The sequence below is a fragment of the Narcine bancroftii genome, chromosome 3 (genome assembly GCF_036971445.1).
Source record: "Narcine bancroftii isolate sNarBan1 chromosome 3, sNarBan1.hap1, whole genome shotgun sequence".
NCBI lineage: Eukaryota > Metazoa > Chordata > Chondrichthyes > Torpediniformes > Narcinidae > Narcine > Narcine bancroftii.
Window position 1 is genome coordinate 223,202,525 of NC_091471.1, and position 19,952 is coordinate 223,222,476.

At 44.0% G+C, this 19,952-nt stretch overlaps 1 protein-coding gene across 1 annotated transcript in view; it reads left to right on the forward strand.

Annotated features, from left to right (window-relative positions):
* Window positions 1–19,952, forward strand: part of prkg2 (protein kinase cGMP-dependent 2) — a 140,676-nt gene that overhangs the window by 83,684 nt on the left and 37,040 nt on the right. Inside the window, exons 15-16 of the mRNA XM_069923139.1 lie at window positions 1,243–1,406; window positions 18,906–19,028. Coding sequence (XP_069779240.1) covers window positions 1,243–1,406; window positions 18,906–19,028 — 287 coding nt within the window. The remainder of the gene's footprint in view (window positions 1–1,242; window positions 1,407–18,905; window positions 19,029–19,952) is intronic.

Here is a 19,952-nt window from a genome sequence, read left to right on the forward strand (position 1 = left end):
AGAGAGATGCTGCGTGGAAAATCCTGTATATCAGCGGGACCACTAGGTGGTGAGAAGACCTTTGGCAGGTGATGGTTACATTTGTCTTGAGAATTTCAAACAATGGGAAATTGTGGAGAGAAATTTCATGACTTCACAAGATATGTCAAGGTGTGACCCGCACACTTTTTACTTACTTCTGTAAATTGAAGACTCTCACAAGAATGAATAGTTAAGAATTAATTCTAAGTTCCTTAAATAATGTGACAATCAACTATAATGTCCGAACAAGCCACTTAAATAACTCGATCTAAAATCCATTCATGCATTTGTAAAAAATTAGCAAAGGTGGACCTGCAAAGGAAGATGGGAGAAATTGAATTTCATCGTCTAAGTTAGCATGAATGATTATTGATCAATTATGCTGGTGGTTACACCAAATAAGCCTGAAGTCCAATTTTTAGGCAACAATTCCTCAGCCTTCCTGAACAGGAGCAGCCAATTCCAGCGAAAATCATGGCAGGATCTAGACACACCGAGATTTAGCCTGTGCTGGAAGATTCCATGATCATTTAAAAGGAGCAGAGGTTTGTTAGCTTTTTGTAGGACCAGTGGTACTGGAAGAATAGAGGTAGGATAGTCTCTTCATAGGAACTTCCCTCATCACTGACCCTCAGAAGAAACCAGGATCAGATCAGCAGTGATATGTCTACCAGGACCAGACAAGGAAGATGGCTTGAATGTTTACCAGTCCCCTGTGAAAGTTTAGTGAGAGTAATATATTGGACACTTCCAATAGAATTAGGCAGTTCAAAATAAATCACTGAAACCTTTTCTCAGGTCCCGACAAAATTTTTATACTTCCATTTACTGTGGGGGAATATCAGATCAAGTGCCAGTGCTTTGTTAAATCAGACATTCTCAACCTTTTATTGGCAATGGTCCCCTTTGAACTGCGCTCAAAATTGATGGGCTTCCTTCCCCGTGAGGCAGCCAAGTTTAGTTGGTTTCTTGCGTACTCTACTGACTAGATAAAAAAACCATTTTATAATTTCATTCCATGGCCCCCTTACTTGTGCTGTTGGCCCAGGGAGGGTGTACGCCTCCACTCACCCTATTGAGAATGGCTAATGTTAATTATGGATGTTCTTGTCCATCCTGAACTCTCTGCATTTGTGGGATTCTCTGCTCTACTTATTATGTTGATGGAATAGATGATGCACATAATTAAATTAAGAAGTTGTATTGCTTCTCCACTTTCAGGTTGACTTTGGATTTGCTAAGAAGATTGGCAGAGGTCAGAAAACATGGACATTTTGTGGAACACCTGAATATGTAGCACCAGAAATCATTCTGAACAAAGGCCATGATTTTGGTGTGGATTTCTGGTCACTCGGGATCCTTGTCTTTGAGCTTCTTACTGGCAGGTAAATGTCACTTTGATTTACATGTTCCTTTTGCAATTATTGGGCATGGAGCAAAATATAAATCGCAAAGTAGATGTTTTGTGAAGACCGAGTTTTATCATGATGCAAAAGTACACGGCAAGCAGGCATTCTCTTGGAGACCCGCTCGATAGAATTTCCAAATTCAAATCACATCGATTTTTTAAAATCCTTTTACAAAGATTCAGCACCAGTTTCAGTGACTAAAATGAGATTGCTTACTTCAGAAGTTTAATCTGACAAATGGTTCATTGAAATACATGCACACATTGGGAGGACACTGTAACTGGCAAGACACTCATTGAAGCTTAATAGCCTGAATATGCCTGAGATTGTCTAATCTTGAAAGCTAAGCAGGCTCTGGCCTGCTCAGTACTTGGAGGGGTGACTGTCATGGAACACGAGGTACTGTAGGTTTCTGTGAGGGGCTCTGGACAAAGTGGCGACTCTCTGCCTGCCTTACAGTGGACAAAAGTTAAAGAATTTCATGGATATTACATTTGAAGTGTGGTATGACGTGACAATAATGGAACTTTTACCTTTTTAACTCTGAATCTCCAGACAGCTTTGTTGGATCAAAGTAATTCTCACAGTTGATCAAAAAGCTTTTGAAGAGAATCCAGAGAATGTGACAGTTGACTCTGATTGCAAAAATGTCGCAGTTATTGATATGCAGAACAAATATGCCTGTGATTATTTGTGCTTTGCTCAGTGATAAACTTCAATCTGACCTGGAAGCTTATTTCATCTCATTTGCAATAGTGCAACATCACTTAGCTGAAGGTATCTCATCTAATTAACAAGCCCCATTGTTTTACACTTGGCTGATGCAAATGAGAAGGTCTCATTCATGTTTTTTAGACAGTAATGTTGGAAAAGTCTGTGAAAAATTTAACGTAAATTAAAATAATGACTCACCTTGTGGTCGTTTACACTGCACCCTTTAAGATCCTGTGAGCATTAGGCCCGGTGCTCTTATGTGGGGCAACGTGGCCTGAGTCATCAGCTGGACATCGGATTCATGAGGTGAGTTTTTGCGGTGCGGTTTAGACTGCAGCTTCCCCCGAAAAGTAGTAGGGGTCATACAGGATAAATCGCGGGGCAGGAATTGACTCCAAATTCCTGCACTTTTTTTTTAAGACTGCCCATGTAACTTCAAATTTTGTTGATTGTGCCATTACATGCCAGAAGTCTAAAAACCCTCTCATTCGTTAGCACACACATTCTTGTGTGACCCCCTCCCCCCTGCTGCAGGTCAGTATCTTGTGATCTGTTGGCTACGAAGCTGTCCTTTTAATTTCAAAACTGGTATCTGCTGGTAATATACATCATAACTTATTTCTATGGTGAGGTTGTTTGCCCAGAAGTGCAACATTCATTGTCAAGTTTATTGTCATCTGATTGGACAAGTACAACCCGACGAAACAAGAGTTCTCTGGTCCTCGTTGCAAAACATGCAGACACACAACCAGACATAACACACATACAGACCAAAAATACATATGCAAAACAAGTATTTCATCTATTCAAATAAATAAATAATTATTGATTCATGGATATGAGAGTCTCGGATGGTCATTGTGAACAGTTCCTTTGGTCATTCAGCACTCTCACTGCCCATGAGAAGCAGATGTTTCGCACTTGGTGGTGCTTTCTGATATTCCTGTATCTCTTTCCTGAAAGAAGCAGCTCAAAAATGTCGTGTGCAGGATGAAATGGGTCCTCAACAATAGGGTACAATAGTTTAAATTATACATTTAAGACAAGTTCCGTTTAGCCTTGTGGAAACTGTGCTCCAATTTTTTTGAGAAACGCTCTTAATAACTGTGCACATATGTGGATCAGATTGATAATTCTTACACGTTGAGCAGAAAGCTCAAATTTATTTTTCATGCAAACACATTTCCCTCAACTATTTTTCGCAAGGCTTCTTTTACTCCAGTTTATAACAAAAATAATGAAATTGAAACAGCTTTCCTTTGAGGTTTACATTTTATGAAATTTTAAACACATTCTTCATAAGCAGATTTAAAACTTCATTAAGCAATATTGAGCAATAATATTTTGCTCCACATTCTTTGGCTTGGCTTCGCGGACGAAGATTTATGGAGGGGTAAAGTCCACGTCAGCTGCAGGCTTGTTTGTGGCTGACAAGTCCGATGCGGGACAGGCAGACACGGTTGCAGCGGTTGCAAGGGAAAATTGGTTGGTTGGGGTTGGGTGTTGGCTTTTTCCTCCTTTGTCTTTTTATTGGACAATGTACTCGAACTCCCAGGTGAAATTTCACAATCTATTAACTTAACCTAACTTCGCCCCCTTCTAATTCTAAGCACATATGTATGTAATGTGTATATGTTCAGGAAAGTTCTTTGTTTTAATACCTATCATTCACTTCTTACTTTTTCAAATTCACTGGTATCAGGCAAATCTCATACTGTGCACAGAATTTAATATTTACCTGGCTTTTCTGCTTAAAGTTAAATGGTTACCGCTCAGGAAAGATCTTGTTAGTTTCAGAGAGAGATTTGTTGCTCTTTGGATACACGCAAACTGATTTCCTCCAGTTACTTCAGTGTCTTGCCAAAGAAACTTGCTCCATCATAGGTTTTACAAGTGATAACCTCTTCTTTCATGTCACCACAGAGTTCTTCTTGTTTCCCTTATTTCAGGAGACACTCTCTAGCCAGCCATTTCCTCTTGTAAGGACTACAAGGGTTTTTCAACAGATTGAACTCAGAACTTACAATCTGTCTTCAGAATGGGACCTGCTTTTTAAAATTCATTCCAAAGCAATTTAGCTGTCTTTGCAAGGCACTCAGAGCCTGGATGTCTGGCTTTCAGCAATGCTCTTGCATCTTAAATAAGATATCTTTTGTGAAGTGTTACTCTCTGTGTCTTTTAAAAGCATATTTATATATAATAAACCTGTAACAGTAGTTTACAGGTTCGACTAGGATTTCCAACTTTAACTATTCCCCTGCCCAACTGATCAAGGTCCTGCTGCAATATTTGGCAGTTTTAATCGAGGCAGTACATAATCATGCGCCTCTGTCCTTCAGTGTACCTTGAAAACCCCTTCCCAGGTCAGCAGCCAACCACAACAAAATATCCTTTTGATTCAAATACTCGATCAATGCATAATTATTATTAACATCCTCCAAAGGTCATGTTAATTCAACTGGCCTATTATTAGAAGCCACTTTCCCTTTGATTGCGATTTGTGTCCAACAGACCCTGTGCCATGACTGGAAATTCAATGTTTTGAGAAGACACTTTGTTTTCATTTTAATTTCTTCTCTACCAGAAGCCGTTCTATACCTTGCTTGCTCAGGTTCAACAGGCCAATTAAATCTTTCCACTGTACTTCTGACTGTGTTGCCCTGCTTGGCATGTCCTTGTGCTGACCTTGACCCTAATTACCATGTCAATAGTAAAAGCAAACTGCTAGAGTCCTGTGAAAATCTGGTGAACCTTCAAGGGAGCATTCAATTGGTTGGTTTTGTTGCAAGTCTGTTAACATTGCTGCATACACAAGGTCTTACTTTGGTGTGGCAGAAATACTTCATCACTTTACTGTATTGTGGTATACCACTGTACAATCGTTTGGATGTGCTAGGACACGTCCCCTGCTGATGGTGCCTGAGCCTCTCACTGACCCCCTGAGTATAGGCAAATTGTGCCACAGCCCCCTGCTCAGTCCAGGGCAGTCGACCAGCATGGACGTGCCTCTATTCTGTTGTTAATACAAGCCTATCAGTTCCTAGACAACTTCTAGTCTTTTGAAGTTATTGATGGTGCATCAATTTTATTCACAACAGTTTTTTTTGATAATGAGGCAGATTCTGAATCCAGAAAAGCTGGACCTCGACCCACAATCGCCTGATATATCCAACAGCTTTGAACTCTGGCTGCGTTGCTTCGAAGTGTTCCTGCAGGCCTCCTTCTCTATCATTCAATCAGAGGACGGCAGGCTGCAAGTGCTGTATTCCCAACTCATGGCCCTGATGATCGTGGGTGCCAAATTGTACCCAGAGGTGAGGAAAATACTGAAAAACTAGTACCTAAGGAAGGTAAACGTTAGGCACCTCCTGGATACCTGAAAACAGTGACCCAGGGAATCAAGTGCCAAGTACCTTCGGGCCCTACAAGCTCTTGGATGGGCTTGTGGCTGTAAGGCCATAATGGCCACAGTAAACACGGAGGTCTTGATCAGAGGCACTTATGTTGCAGACATCAGATCCAGCTGCAACCAGCAGAGACTGTTGGAACAGGGTGAGCTCAACTTACAGAGGGCAGTTAAACTAGTGAACATGCTAGAGGTGGCCCTCCAAAATATGGACAACGCTCCACTTCGCCAGGTGCTGCCATCTTGGGATGAGCGAGGGCCGCAAGCCTGCGGAACACCACCACCGCCACATCACGCTTGTGACCTAACCATGGCCGCTATACTCTGTGAGCACCCAAAATGCTACTCTGCAGCCTGCACAAACACCCTAGAAAATGCTGTCCAACAAAAGACGTGGTTTGCTCTTGCTGTAGATGTAGCCTGGCAGATGTAGGCAGCCTCCAAGAACGCGGCGCGGGCTACACACTCTACTGGTCTGGCAAGACTTCGGATGAACGACGCCTATCTGGTGTAGGCTTCATGGTCAAGAGCTTCATTGCCTCCAAACTCGAAAACCTTCCGACAGGCCTCTCGGACCGAATCATGTCCATGCGACTCCCACTTCAAAACAAGTGTCACATCACCCTCATCAGTGTCTATGCTCCAACCCTCCAGGCGGAACCAGCAGAAAAGAACAAGTTCTACACCGACCTGCGCAACCTCATCCAACGTACCCCTACAGCCGACAAGGTTGTCATCCTGGGCGACTTCAACGCTCGTGTCGGCAAAGACTCAGAAACCTGGCCAGGAATCCTGGGCAAGCATGGCGTCGGCAAGTGCAACGACAATGGGCGCCTCCTGTTGGAGCTCTGCGCAGAACAGCGGCTTGTCATTACAAACACCCTTTTTCAGCAGAGGGACAGCCTTAAGACCACCTGGATGCATCCCCGATCCAAACACTGGCACCTCCTGGACTACATCCTGGTGCGAGAAAGTGACAAACAAGATGTGCTCCACACCAGGGTCATGCCTAGCGCGGAATGCCACACTGACCACCGGCTGGTTCGCTGCAAGCTCAACCTTCACTTCAAGCCAAAGCCCAGGAACAATAAAGCCCCCAGAAAGAGGTTCAATGTTGGAAAACTGCAGTCAGACGAAGCGAGAGGAAACTTCCAGGCAAACCTCAAAGCAAAGCTCGACGTTGCAACCCGCCTCACGGACCCGTCCCCTGAAACCCTCTGGGATCAGTTGAAGACTACCATACTGCAATCCACTGAAGAGGTACTGGGCTTCTCCTCCAGGAAAAACAAGGACTGGTTTGACGAAAACAGCCAGGAAATCCAGGAGCTGCTGGCAAAGAAGCGAGCTGCCCACCAGGCTCACCTTACAAAGCCGTCCTGTCCAGAGAAGAAACAAGCCTTCCGTCGCGCATGCAGCCATCTTCAGCGCAAACTCCGGGAGATCCAAAATGAGTGGTGGACTAGCCTCGCCAAACGAACACAGCTCAGCGCGGACATTGGCGACTTCAGGGGTTTCTATGAGGCTCTAAAGGCTGTGTACGGCCCCTCACCCCAAGTCCAAAGCCCGCTGCGCAGCTCAGACGGCAAAGTCCTCCTCAGCGACAAGATCTCCATCCTCAACCGATGGTCAAAACACTTCCAATCTCTTTTCAGTACCAACCGCTCAGTCCAAGATTCCGCCCTGCTCCAGCTCCCTCAACAGCCCCTAAGGCTAGAGCTGGATGAGGTTCCCACCCTGGATGAGACATATAAGGCAATCGAACAACTGAAAAGTGGCAAAGCAGCAGGTATGGATGGAATCCCCCCAGAAGTCTGGAAGGCTGGCGGCAAAACTCTGCATGCCAAACTGCATGAGTTTTTCAAGCTTTGTTGGGACCAAGGTAAACTGCCTCAGGATCTTCGTGATGCCACCATCATCACCCTGTACAAAAACAAAGGCGAGAAATCAGACTGCTCAAACTACAGGGGAATCACGTTGCTCTCCATTGCAGGCAAAATCTTCGCTAGGATTCTACTAAATAGAATAATACCTAGTGTCGCTGAGAATATTCTCCCAGAATCACAGTGCGGCTTTCGCGCAAACAGAGGAACCACTGACATGGTCTTTGCCCTCAGACAGCTCCAAGAAAAGTGCAGAGAACAAAACAAAGGACTCTACATCACCTTTGTTGACCTCACCAAAGCCTTCGACACCGTGAGCAGGAAAGGGCTTTGGCAAATACTAGAGCGCATCGGATGTCCCCCAAAGTTCCTCAACATGATTATCCAACTGCACGAAAACCAACAAGGTCGGGTCAGATACAGCAATGAGCTCTCTGAACCCTTCTCCATTAACAATGGCGTGAAGCAAGGCTGTGTTCTCGCACCAACCCTCTTTTCAATCTTCTTCAGCATGATGCTGAACCAAGCCATGAAAGACCCCAACAATGAAGACGCTGTTTACATCCGGTACCGCACGGATGGCAGTCTCTTCAATCTGAGGCGCCTGCAAGCTCACACCAAGACACAAGAGAAACTTGTCCGTGAACTACTCTTTGCAGATGATGCCGCTTTAGTTGCCCATTCAGAGCCAGCTCTTCAGCGCTTGACGTCCTGCTTTGCGGAAACTGCCAAAATGTTTGGCCTGGAAGTCAGCCTGAAGAAAACTGAGGTCCTCCATCAGCCAGCTCCCCACCATGACTACCAGCCCCCCCACATCTCCATCGGGCACACAAAACTCAAAACGGTCAACCAGTTTACCTATCTCGGCTGCACCATTTCATCAGATGCAAGGATCGACAATGAGTTAGACTCGCCAAGGCAAATAGCGCCTTTGGAAGACTACACAAAAGAGTCTGGAAAAACAACCAACTGAAAAACCTCACAAAGATAAGCGTATACAGAGCCGTTGTCATACCCACACTCCTGTTCGGCTCCGAATCATGGGTCCTCTACCGGCACCACCTACGGCTCCTAGAACGCTTCCACCAGCGTTGTCTCCGCTCCATCCTCAACATCCATTGGAGCGCTCACACCCCTAACGTCGAGGTACTCGAGATGGCAGAGGTCGACAGCATCGAGTCCACGCTGCTGAAGATCCAGCTGCGCTGGATGGGTCACGTCTCCAGAATGGAGGACCATCGCCTTCCCAAGATCGTATTATATGGCGAGCTCTCCACTGGCCACCGTGACAGAGGTGCACCAAAGAAAAGGTACAAGGACTGCCTAAAGAAATCTCTTGGTGCCTGCCACATTGACCACCGCCAGTGGGCTGATAACGCCTCAAACCGTGCATCTTGGCGCCTCACAGTTTGGCGGGCAGCAGCCTCCTTTGAAGAAGACCGCAGAGCCCACCTCTCTGACAAAAGGCAAAGGAGGAAAAACCCAACACCCAACCCCAACCAACCAATTTTCCCTTGCAACCGCTGCAATCGTGTCTGCCTGTCCCGCATCGGACTGGTCAGCCACAAACGAGCCTGCAGCTGACGTGGACTTTTTACCCCCTCCATAAATCTTCGTCCGCGAAGCCAAGCCAAAGAAGAAAAAAAAGAGAAAGAAAGGTGTGTGAATGCAAGTCGCCCTCAAAACCCAGCACCGCTGCATGCAGGCTATGCATCTTGGACGTCGCCATCTTCTCAACCCAGCAGGGTCATGTGCGGGCTGTGGGGACCACCATCTTGGAACTGAGCACCCAAACACTCCACCGCATCTACCGAGCCTGACCACAACTCATCACGCTAGATCAAGGTAACCCTTACTAACTCGCCAGATTGATGATGGACATTGAGGTAACTAGTGTAAATAGTCACGTAATGAGCTGCCTTTTCGATCATGGGAGCACAGTAATCTTCATCCACCCCGACACGATGCAATAAGGCCAGTGAACCACCAAGTCCCTTCGGCCTCTGTCTCAAAGGCAGATGTCCATGGCTGTTGTGTAGTGACTCCGACTGTGTGGGGCACAGACCGTAAAGACTTTAAACTCCTCATGATGCCACAGCTTTGCGCTGCTGTGATGCTGGGGCTTGACTTACAGTGCCATCTTAAGAGTGTCACAATGGAGTATGATGGGTTCTGTCTGTAACCAGCAGTTTTTAAACCGCCCACTGCGCTTCACCCGCGGAAACCCCATCTGTTTCTCCTCCCATAGTTTCCAGCCAGCAACCAGCCAATTGCCCACCGCACATGGCCTGCAGCCTTTCATCCCTCAAAGAGATGGTGCAGGGGGCAAGAGATAAGATTTCTGGATCATTGGGATCTCTTCTGGGGAAGGTTGGACCTGTACAAAAGGGACGGACTCCTCTTGAACTGGAAGGGGACCAATATGCTGGCAAGCAGATTTGCTAGAGCTGTGGGGGAAGGTTTAAACTAGTTTGGCAGGGGGGTGGGGAACAGGGAGCATGGGCACCTAGATAAGAATAAAAACGATAACAAAGGTAGGATGGAGATTAGGGTAGAAGGTAGAAAAGAGAATGTATGTGAGGGTCATTCTCTGAAATGCATATATTTTAATGCAAGAAGCATAGTGAACAAGGTAGATGAGCTTAGAGCATGGAGAGATACTTGGGGTCACGATATTGTGGCAATTAGTGAGACCTGGCTACAAGAGGGGCAGGTCTGGCAACTTAACGTTCCAAGATACATTTGTTTTAGATGTGATAGATCAGGGGGTAAAAAAGGTGGAGGAGTTGCTCTGCTTGTTAAGGAGGACATTACTGCCGTGAGGTGGCAAGATGGTCTGGAGGGATCGTCCAGTGAGGCTGTTTTTGTGGAATTGAGGGGTGAAGGAGGCATGAAGATGCTAATAGGGGTGTATTATCAGACCACCAAATGGGTCAAGAAAACTAGAGGAACAAATGTGTAGAGAGATAACGTATATGTGTGAGAATCATAAGATAGTGATCATGGGAGATTTTAACTTCCCTCACATTGATTCGGATACCCATACGGTTAGAGGGCTGGATGGGCTAGAGTTCGTTAAATGTGTTCAAGATTGTTTTCTGAATCAATTAGTAGAAGAACCGACTTGGGACAGTGTAATACTCGACCTCCTGTTAGGGAATGAGCTAGGACAGGTATCAGACATTAATGTTGGAGATCCAATTGGATCTAGTGATCATAATTCTGTTAATTTTAAGGTAGTTTTAGGGAAGAGCAAGGAGGGGCCTAAAGTTGAGGTTCTGGATTGGAGAAGAGAAAATTTCAAAGGAATAAGTAGGGATTTGGGGAGTATTGAGTGGGACAGGATATTTTCAGGTGAAGGTGTAAATGAAAAATGAAGGATATTCAAAAAAGAAATTTTGAGGGTACAGAGTAGTTATGTCCCAGTGAGGATCAAAGGAAAGGCTGGAAGTCATAGGGAGGCTTGGTTTTCGAGGAATATTGGAAATTTGGTTAGAAGAAAAAGGGAGGTGTACAAGAGGTATAAAGAACAGGGAGCTGACAATTTGAAGGAGGACTACAAGGAGTGTAGAAGGAATCTTAAGAAAGAAATTAGAAAGGCCAAAAAAAGTCACGAAGAGGCTTTGGCAGACAGAGTAAAAATAAATCCAAAGGGTTTCTATAGGTACATTAAAAGTAAAAGATTAGTGAGGGATAAAATTGGACCCCTTGTAGATAGTGAGGGTAGGCTGAGTGAGAAGTCAGAGGAAATGGGGGAAATTTTGAATGATTTCTTTGCCTCGGTATTCTCTAGGGAAAAAATATTGAACCAGTTGAGGTAAAGAAAAATAGTGGGGAGGTCATGAAGCATATAAGGATAACCGAGGAGGTAGTGATGGCTGTGTTGAAAAAGATAAAGGTGGATAAATCTCAAGGACCGGACAAAATATTCCCAAGGACACTCAGGGAGACTAGTGGACAGATAGTGAGGCCATTAACAGAGATATTTAGGATGTCACTGGCCACGGAGGTAGTGCCGAAGGATTGGAGGGTTGCGCATGTGGTTCTGCTGTTTAAGAAAGGGTCTAAATGTAAACCTGGGAATTATAGGCCTGTGAGTCTGACGTCTGTGGTGGGCAAGTTGGGGGAAAGTGTTCTGAGAGATGGTATTTACAAATATTTGGAGGTACAGGGATTGCTAGGGAGTAATCAGCATGGTTTTGTCAGGGGTAGATCATGCTTGACAAACCTGATTGAGTTTTTCGAGGGGGTTACAAAAAAGTTTATGAAGGGAAAGCTGTGGATGTTGTCTATTTAGTCTTTAGTAAAGCTTTTGACAAAGTTCCCCACAGGAGGTTAGGAAAAAAGGTGGAGGCATTAGGTATAAATAAGGAGGTAGTGAAATGGATTCAGAAATGGTTGGATGGCAGGTGTCAGAGAGTAGTGGTAGAAAATTGTTTGTCCAATTGGAGGCCGGTGACTAGTGGAGTTCCTCAGGGATCGGTCCTCGGTCCACTATTGTTTGTTATATATATTAATGATCTGGAAGCAGGGGTGGAGAATTGGATAAGCAAGTTTGCGGATGATACAAAGATTGGTGGTGTTGTGGACAGTGAGGAAGATTACCGTAGATTAAAATGTGATTTAGGAAGGCTGGAGGTGTGGGCTGAGAAATGACTGATGGAATTTAATACAGATAAGTGTGAGGTGTTACATTTTGGAAAGGCAAATCTAAATAGGTCATATTCATTAAATGGTAGACTATTGTGATGTGCAGAGCAACAAAGGGATTTAGGAGTTGTGGTAAATAGTACCCTCAAGGCTGATACTCAGATAGATGGTGTGGTGAAGAAGGCATTTGGAATGTTGGCCTTCATAATTCGGAGTACTGAATTCAAGAGTAGGGAGGTTATGATGAAATTGTACAAGGCATTGGTGAGGCCAAATTTGGAGTACTGTGTACAGTTTTGGTCACCAAATTATAGGAAAGATATAAACAAAATAGAGAGTGCAGAGAAGGTTCACGAGAATGTTGACAGGATTTCAAGGTTTGAGTTACAGGGAAAGGTTGTGCAGACTGGGGCTTTTTTCTCTGGAGCGTAGAAGATTGAGAGGGGATTTGATAGAGGTGTTTAAGATTTTAAAAGGGACAGACAGAGTAAACGTGGATAGGCTTTTTCAATTAAGAGTGGGGAGATTCAAACTAGAGGGCATAGTTTAAGATTGAAGGGGAAAAATTATAAGGTGAACATGAGGGGAAATTTCTTTACGCAAAGGGTGGTAGGGATGTGGAATGAGCTTCCGACAGACGTGGTTGAGGCGGGATCATTGGTTACATTTAAGGAAAGACTGGATAGTTACATGGATAGGAGAGGACTGGAGGGGTATGGACCAGGTGCTGGTCAGTGGGACTAGGAGGGTGGGAATTTGTTACGGCATGGACTAGTAGGGCCGAACTGGCCTGTTCTGTGCTGTAAGTGGTTATATGGTTTATATGGTTTCACCTTTCCACTGCTGTTTGCTAACCTCACCTCCTACAGTAAACCCATTGTGCATTAAGCCTTCTGCTGTATCAAGGCCGACATTGCCAAGGCTGCGATGCACACTGTGGATGAATCCACACTGTTCCAGGTGGAGAGCAGTGTGTCTTGACTTCGCCCTGGCCCCCACCGTTAACCAGGCGGGTAGATCCGCTGCCTTCTTTTCCCACATCATCCAGGGCTTTGAAATCCGACACTCCTCTGTCGAGAAGGAGGCCCAGGCCATTGTTGAGGCTGCCTGGCCTGGAGACACTAGCTCGCTAGGCAAACGCTTTACCTTGCCGACTGACAAATGTGCAGCTGCTTTCATGTTCAACCACCAACAACGAGGGAAAACCAAAAATGACAAGTTATTGAGGTGTAGAATTGAACTTTCCACCTACAATTACGATATCTTGTACTGGCCCAGAAAACTCAATGATCCTCCAGATGCCCTAACCCGCGGAACATGTGCCAGCGCACAAATAGACCAGTTACAAGCCCTCCACAGCAACCTTTGCCACCCCAGAGTCACTAGGTTCTTCCACTTTATCAAAGCCCACAACCTACCTTACCCAGTCGAGGAGATCTGAACTATGACCAGGAACTGCCAGATCTGTGCCGAGTGCAAACCGCACTTCTACTGACCAGACAGAGCACATCTGATAAAGGCTACCTGCCCCTTTGAATGCCTGAGCATTGATTTCAAGGGGCCCCTCCCCTCCTCTGATCGCAACATGTATTTCCTCAACATCATTGATGAGTACTCATGTTTCCCATTTGCCATCACTGCCACAGTCATCAAGGCCCTGCACAATATCTTCACCCTTTTTGGGTACCCCTGCTATATCCATAGTGACTGGGGGCCCTCTTTAATGAGAAACAAGCTATGTTAGTACCTGCTGGCCAAATGCTTCGCCACGAGCAGGACCACCAGTTACAACCCACGAGAGAACAGGCAGGTGCAAAGGGAGAATGTTACCTTCTGGAAGGCTATCCTCCTAGCCCTGAGGTCTAGAGGCCTTCCAGTCTCCTGCTGGCAAGATGTCCTCCCCAATTCATTCCAGTCAATCAGATCACTCCTATGTACCACCACCAAAGCCACTCCTCATGAAAGGATGTTTTCCCTCCCTAAAAAGTCCACTTTAGGGACCACACTGCCTACCTGGTTGATATCCCCAAGGCAGGTCCTACTCCAGATTCACATGAGGAGCCATAAGTCTGACCCACTGGTCAAAGGGTCCATCTCCTCCATGCTAGCCCCCAATACCCCTATGTGGTGTACCCTTATGGGGACAAATATCCAGTCTACGTTCGGGACCAGGCGCCCTCAGGAGTATCTGAGACCATTGCCGACCACCCCTTTCACCTACCGCTACCCATGATGCACCAGGGCCATGGCATGTTACCCCAGCCCCAGTAGATGACATATCAGATCTGTCTCCACGCATCCACCATGCCGACGTCAGACATACAGGTGTTCCAGACAGTCCTGGGTTCAACACCTGCGCACAGCTGTTACCTCGATGGTTGCAGCAGCAGACAAGACCACCAAAAGATGCAATTTATAAGAACATTTAATTCACTTCACCCTGCTGAACTCTTTGTAAATATAATAAACCACGATATACATGTTTGGATGTGCTAGTACTTGTTATAGTTCATCTGGACATGCCCCCTGATGACGGTGCCTGTAGCTCCTTCCATTGACCCCTGAAAAAAGGCGACTGTGCCACAGCCCCCTTCTCAGTCCAAGACAGTCGACCAGCATGGATGTGTCTCCATTCTGTTATTAATAAAAGCCTATCAATTTGTCTATAACTACGAGTCTTTTGAAGTAATTGATGGTGCATCATGTATGCTTTTACATTGCATGTGAATCTATCCCCTATGGTGCCTCACCACATTTCCCCCTCTTCACCCAGCTAACCAGCCCGAACCACTGCTATTTATAAACTATTGAAGTACCTGCCCTAGTTTTGGTGACAGGTCAACAATTAGGATGTTTCAGTAATTTTCTTTGATACTACTTGCTCTTGAGAACATCCTTTATTTAGTTTTGATATGTAACCTGTGTTGGATTATTTCATATTTTATATTGTATATAGATATGTTTTTGAAGGAGATAGATTGTGGGGGTTTAGTGTAGGTCACAAACAAATACAAACACTTCACCAAACAGTTCTCATTTAGAATGCCAGAGCTCTGCTCAAGCCAGACAGTCCAGGCTCTGGGTGCCTTTGCAAAAACGTTGAAGAATGACTATAGAGACTTCACAAGTAGGTGTTAATTGGACATGCTGTGGAGTAATGGATTATTATTTTGGAAAGCAACAGATGAATAGGCTCAGATGTTTGGGTCCAGTGCTGCAATCTGTCTGGTTGCAGTTTGCTGTTCTAAGATCATATCATATGGTTTAGCAAGCAGAGAGAGAGAGAGAGAACTGGTTTCTGCAGTGGCTTTTGGAAGCTAGCAGCTTATTTAAAATCCATTTTGAAGACGGGTTGTGAGTTTTGAGTTGCAAAAACCTTGTGGTCCATACCAGAGGAAATGGCTGGCTAGAGTGTTTCATCTGAGATAAGGGAAACAAGAGGAATTTTGTGGTGACCTGCAGAAGAAAAAATTATCATTTAGAAAACCCTGATGGTGCAAGTTTCTGCGGCAAGAAACTGAAGTGGCTGATCGCAGGGAATCAGTTTGTGCGTGTGCAATGAGCAACAAATCTCTCTCTGAAGCATAAAGGGCCTTCCTGAGAGAGCACCAGAGTACCTTTAAGCACCAGAGCTTGGTGAAAATTCATAAATGTTAAATTCTGTGCCCTGTATAAGAAATCCCTGCATTACAGAGTCCAGAGGACCCCAAACACCAGCAGCAATAGAGATGCACCACAACACAGAGTGACTTAAACAAAAGTAGTTTTTAATTATATTTGAACAAGAAAACAGAATTGAACTTTAACTTATTACTTAACCTACCTAACCCACTTAATCCCCCCTCTAATACTAAGCACAGGTGTGTGTAATGTATATTTAAGATTAGAAAAGTTCTTTGAATCATAATCCAATCTACTGGTTGCAGGCAATTCTTGTACTGTGCACAGAAGTTAGCATTAACAAAGTTCACCAGGCTATGGTGCTTAACAGGCAAATAGTTACCACTCAGGAGGGTTCTTGCTGGTTTTCAGAGATTCCTTTTCCAGGACATCCACAACTGATTCCTTCTCAATCAGTCTTGCTGAAGAAACTTGCCCCTTTCAGGGTTCTCCAGATGATCAGGTCACTTTTCAGACTGCCAGCCTTCTTTGACCAGGCAGTCTTCCAAAGTTTGCCAGCTTGTCCTTCTGGAACTGATTTCTGTCTCCTTTCTATCTGTTTCACACCCTCCCTCTCAGAGAGCAAAACAGTTCTGTCTGCCTGCAAAGATCACATGCTCTCCCAGATAAGCAGTAGGTTGCTACTTTTGCTTTTTGCAGAAAGCATTCTGCAAAGGTCCTGCAAATATTCTGTGTTTTAAAATGTGTGTCCAAGCTGCTCTAACAGTTCTTCCCAAACCACCGCTAAATTCTCTTGTCACACCTGATACTGGTGAACTTTGAGAAGTGAGATTGGACTGTGAATCAAATAACTTTTCTAAGCTTATATACACATTACATACACGTGCGCTTAGAATTAGAAGGGGTTTCATTAATAGTAATAAGTTAAAGTTTGATCCTGTTTTTATGTTTAAAGAAAATTTAAAATGACTTTTGTTTAAGTAACCATTTGTCTTGGTTAATTTCTATTGATGCTGGGTTTGGGGTCCTCTGGGCCCGTAACATTCCTACAATATTTCAGTGGCACCTTGATTTGCATAGCAATTCGGAAACAAAGAACAGATTACGATTCTGCTACAAGGATGGATTGAGTCGAAGTGGGAAATTGAAGGGAAACAAGCTCTTTGGCCCTTTCACTATTCCACCCGAACTTATTTTATTCCTCACATTCCCAACAATTCCCCCCATTTTCTTCCACTCCTGCACATGCCAGCAACAATTTACAGTGGCCAATTAACTGGATCACATTCACATTTTTTGGGATGGTGGAGGAAACCTGAACACCAGGATGAAGCCCACGCAGACATGAGGGAAGCATACAAATGTTGACCGGGCTTCCCCAATTGCATATTTGGGGATCCCCAAGGCCATATCCTCAGGACCATTCATCATGGAGATATAACAACACAAAAGGAGGCTTTCCAGTCCCTGGCTCCACACCAGTGTTCCTCTCTTTCTATCCCTATACTCCTGCAACTTATTCTCTCTCACATGTTCATCAACTACCCTTGATTTTTTTTTACACTATTAAATTGGGGGCAATTTACAGTGAGGAATTAATGTCAACACATCTTTAGAATGTGGGGGAAACCAGAGGAAACTGACAGCCATGGAAAGAATGCATAAGCTCCACATACACGACACCCAAACTAGAATTGGATTTAGGAGCCAGCAGTACCACACATTATACCACATGGCCACCCTATTCCATCAGCTTGTGATTTCAAGCCGCATGATTAACCTAGAATGAGCACTTTCTGGGGCATATCATACTCATCCTGGCCCCCAACCCACCTCATCGTTTGTGTCGAATACTTTTTTTGACCTGATGCCTATGTTCTTGTGTTGGGATAACTTGGCGTAACATAGAAGTAGCCGTTCACCGGATGTGCCGAGCTTTCCATTTGGAACTGTATTTCTCATGTGGTGACCTGTGTGATCTATACGCGAAATGTCTTTGTTCTTGGTTGGATGGGCTCACTTCTGTCATGTACCCACTCATCCAGAGATGTTCCCCTTTGCCAACCCAGTGTGGGAACATCACCACGAGTCCCATCTTCCTACATCCTATCAGAGAAACTCTCCAGACCACATTATCTCTTTTTACCATGACATGGTCGAGAGCAATACGTCAGGTTCCCCATCTAACATGAATGTTAGTCACTCCATACATTCTCTGCTACCATTCCCCTCTACTGAACTCGTGATCCCTTCATCTGGCACAAGACGTTCATGTGGATTCCACCCTTGAGGAGGTGGGAATTAACTATACGTCCAACTTTTTAAAAAATTATTTTTCATTTGCATCAATGCGTACAACATATAACCGAACAATATAAATAAAACCAATACAAAATGATATATAATTTTTTCCTTTTTATCCCCCTCCCCCAAAGAAAAAGAAAAAAGAGAAAAGACCTGAATTTATTTATCATTCACTATTTGTACATTCCTAACATATTATTCTATCCTGTACATATTAATTGGGAGGAGTTATGGATGACATGGATGGATGGACTCTTACTGATGAAATCCATATGGTTTCCAAATCATATAAAAATTCTCAGGTTGATTCCTTAAATTATGCGTAATCTTTTCCAATGGTCTACAATTTTGAATTTCCGTATGCCATCTATCCAACCTTATAAAATGATCTGACTTCCATGTTACTGCCATACATTTCCATGCCACCACTATTGCTGCACTCAAAGAATTTTCATTGATATTTGTCGAACTTCAATTTACTATCAGTGCCATATAAATTACCAAGCAAAAATATTCTGGGATCTTTTGGTGTCTGTATCTTCATAATTTGTCCCAATTATATATTCAAGTCTTCCCAAAATGTTCCCACTTTTTCGCAACTTTGAAGATAAAGAACTGTGAGGACCTGACAACAACTTAGAATCTTCTTCATTTGCAAATGGATCCCGAAGTTGCTGACATTTACAAGGATGGTAATGGCCAATAATTTTCCATAAAGTTCAAAACATTGTAGCATTTCTCACTCACTGGTTGTGGCATTTAAAGCATAAATGCTTTTGTACATTCTTCTTTAATGTTTTTGAACTTTATTATTTGGAATGATTTTCAAAATGTCCATGACATAGCTTAGGATTCCTGCAACACGTTGCCCTAACATAACTTTTTGACCTTGTTTACTAGTCCACCATTTTCTGGCTATGATCAGATGATGACCTACAACTTGATTCTCAAAGGTGTCGAGAAAATGGATTTTCCCAAGAAAATAACCAAGCGACCGGAAGATATAATTCGTAGACTTTGCAAGTAAGAATCCTTTTAAAAAAATTGGATGGCATGCATCCATGTGTTTTACTTTGCCCGTGTCTTGAACATCATAACAGAAAAAATTATGAGTTTTATAATTCTGCGAGTGCCATTTATCAACCAGAACAGTCAAGTGAACTGCAACATTGCACAACTACGTTATTAAATACAATACCGATGATAATCAAACAGGAGTCTGTGTGGCTGTAGAGGCTGTGGGAGCGCTGGAGGCGAACCCACGGACACTCTGTGGCTCTGAAGGGGCTCTCTTTTGCTTCCCTTTAAGATTTACACAGAACCGTAAGAACTGTAAGAGGTGCCGAGTGACACAGATGGCAACACTTTGCCTTATGACAGGCAATTTTGTGCAATATTACATGTTCGGTATTATTACATGACAATGAAGGAATCTTGAATCTTAAAGTGCAGCTGAACTTTATTTTGGCTCAGTATTTTTTTTAACGCAAATTTGATATTTAAAAAACCAAAGCAGCAAGAACACCTCTTTAATGAGCTTGCATAGATCTGATGAGTCTGGAGTGTGAGATCAGGATTTTTCCTTAAAAACACAAATGCTGGAGGAACTCGGCCAGGGTTTTCAACATCTATAGGAGACAAAGATATATTTGCCGACGTTTTGGGCCTGAAAAGTCAGCAAATATTATCTTTGCGTCCTATAGATGTTCCAGCATTTTGGTGTTTTTACTGCAATCACAGCGGTGTATTTCACTCAGGATATTTCCATGATCAAATGCCATGGGATATGCTAGCCCACCATTATGTAGAAGCAGAGTTACACATGTAAGTCTGCAGATGCTGTGGTTGTGGACTAATGCACGACAAAATGCTTGAGAAACTCATCAGCATCTATAGGAAGTAAAGGGTAACTAATGTTTTGGGACTGAGCCCTTCATCAAGTAATAA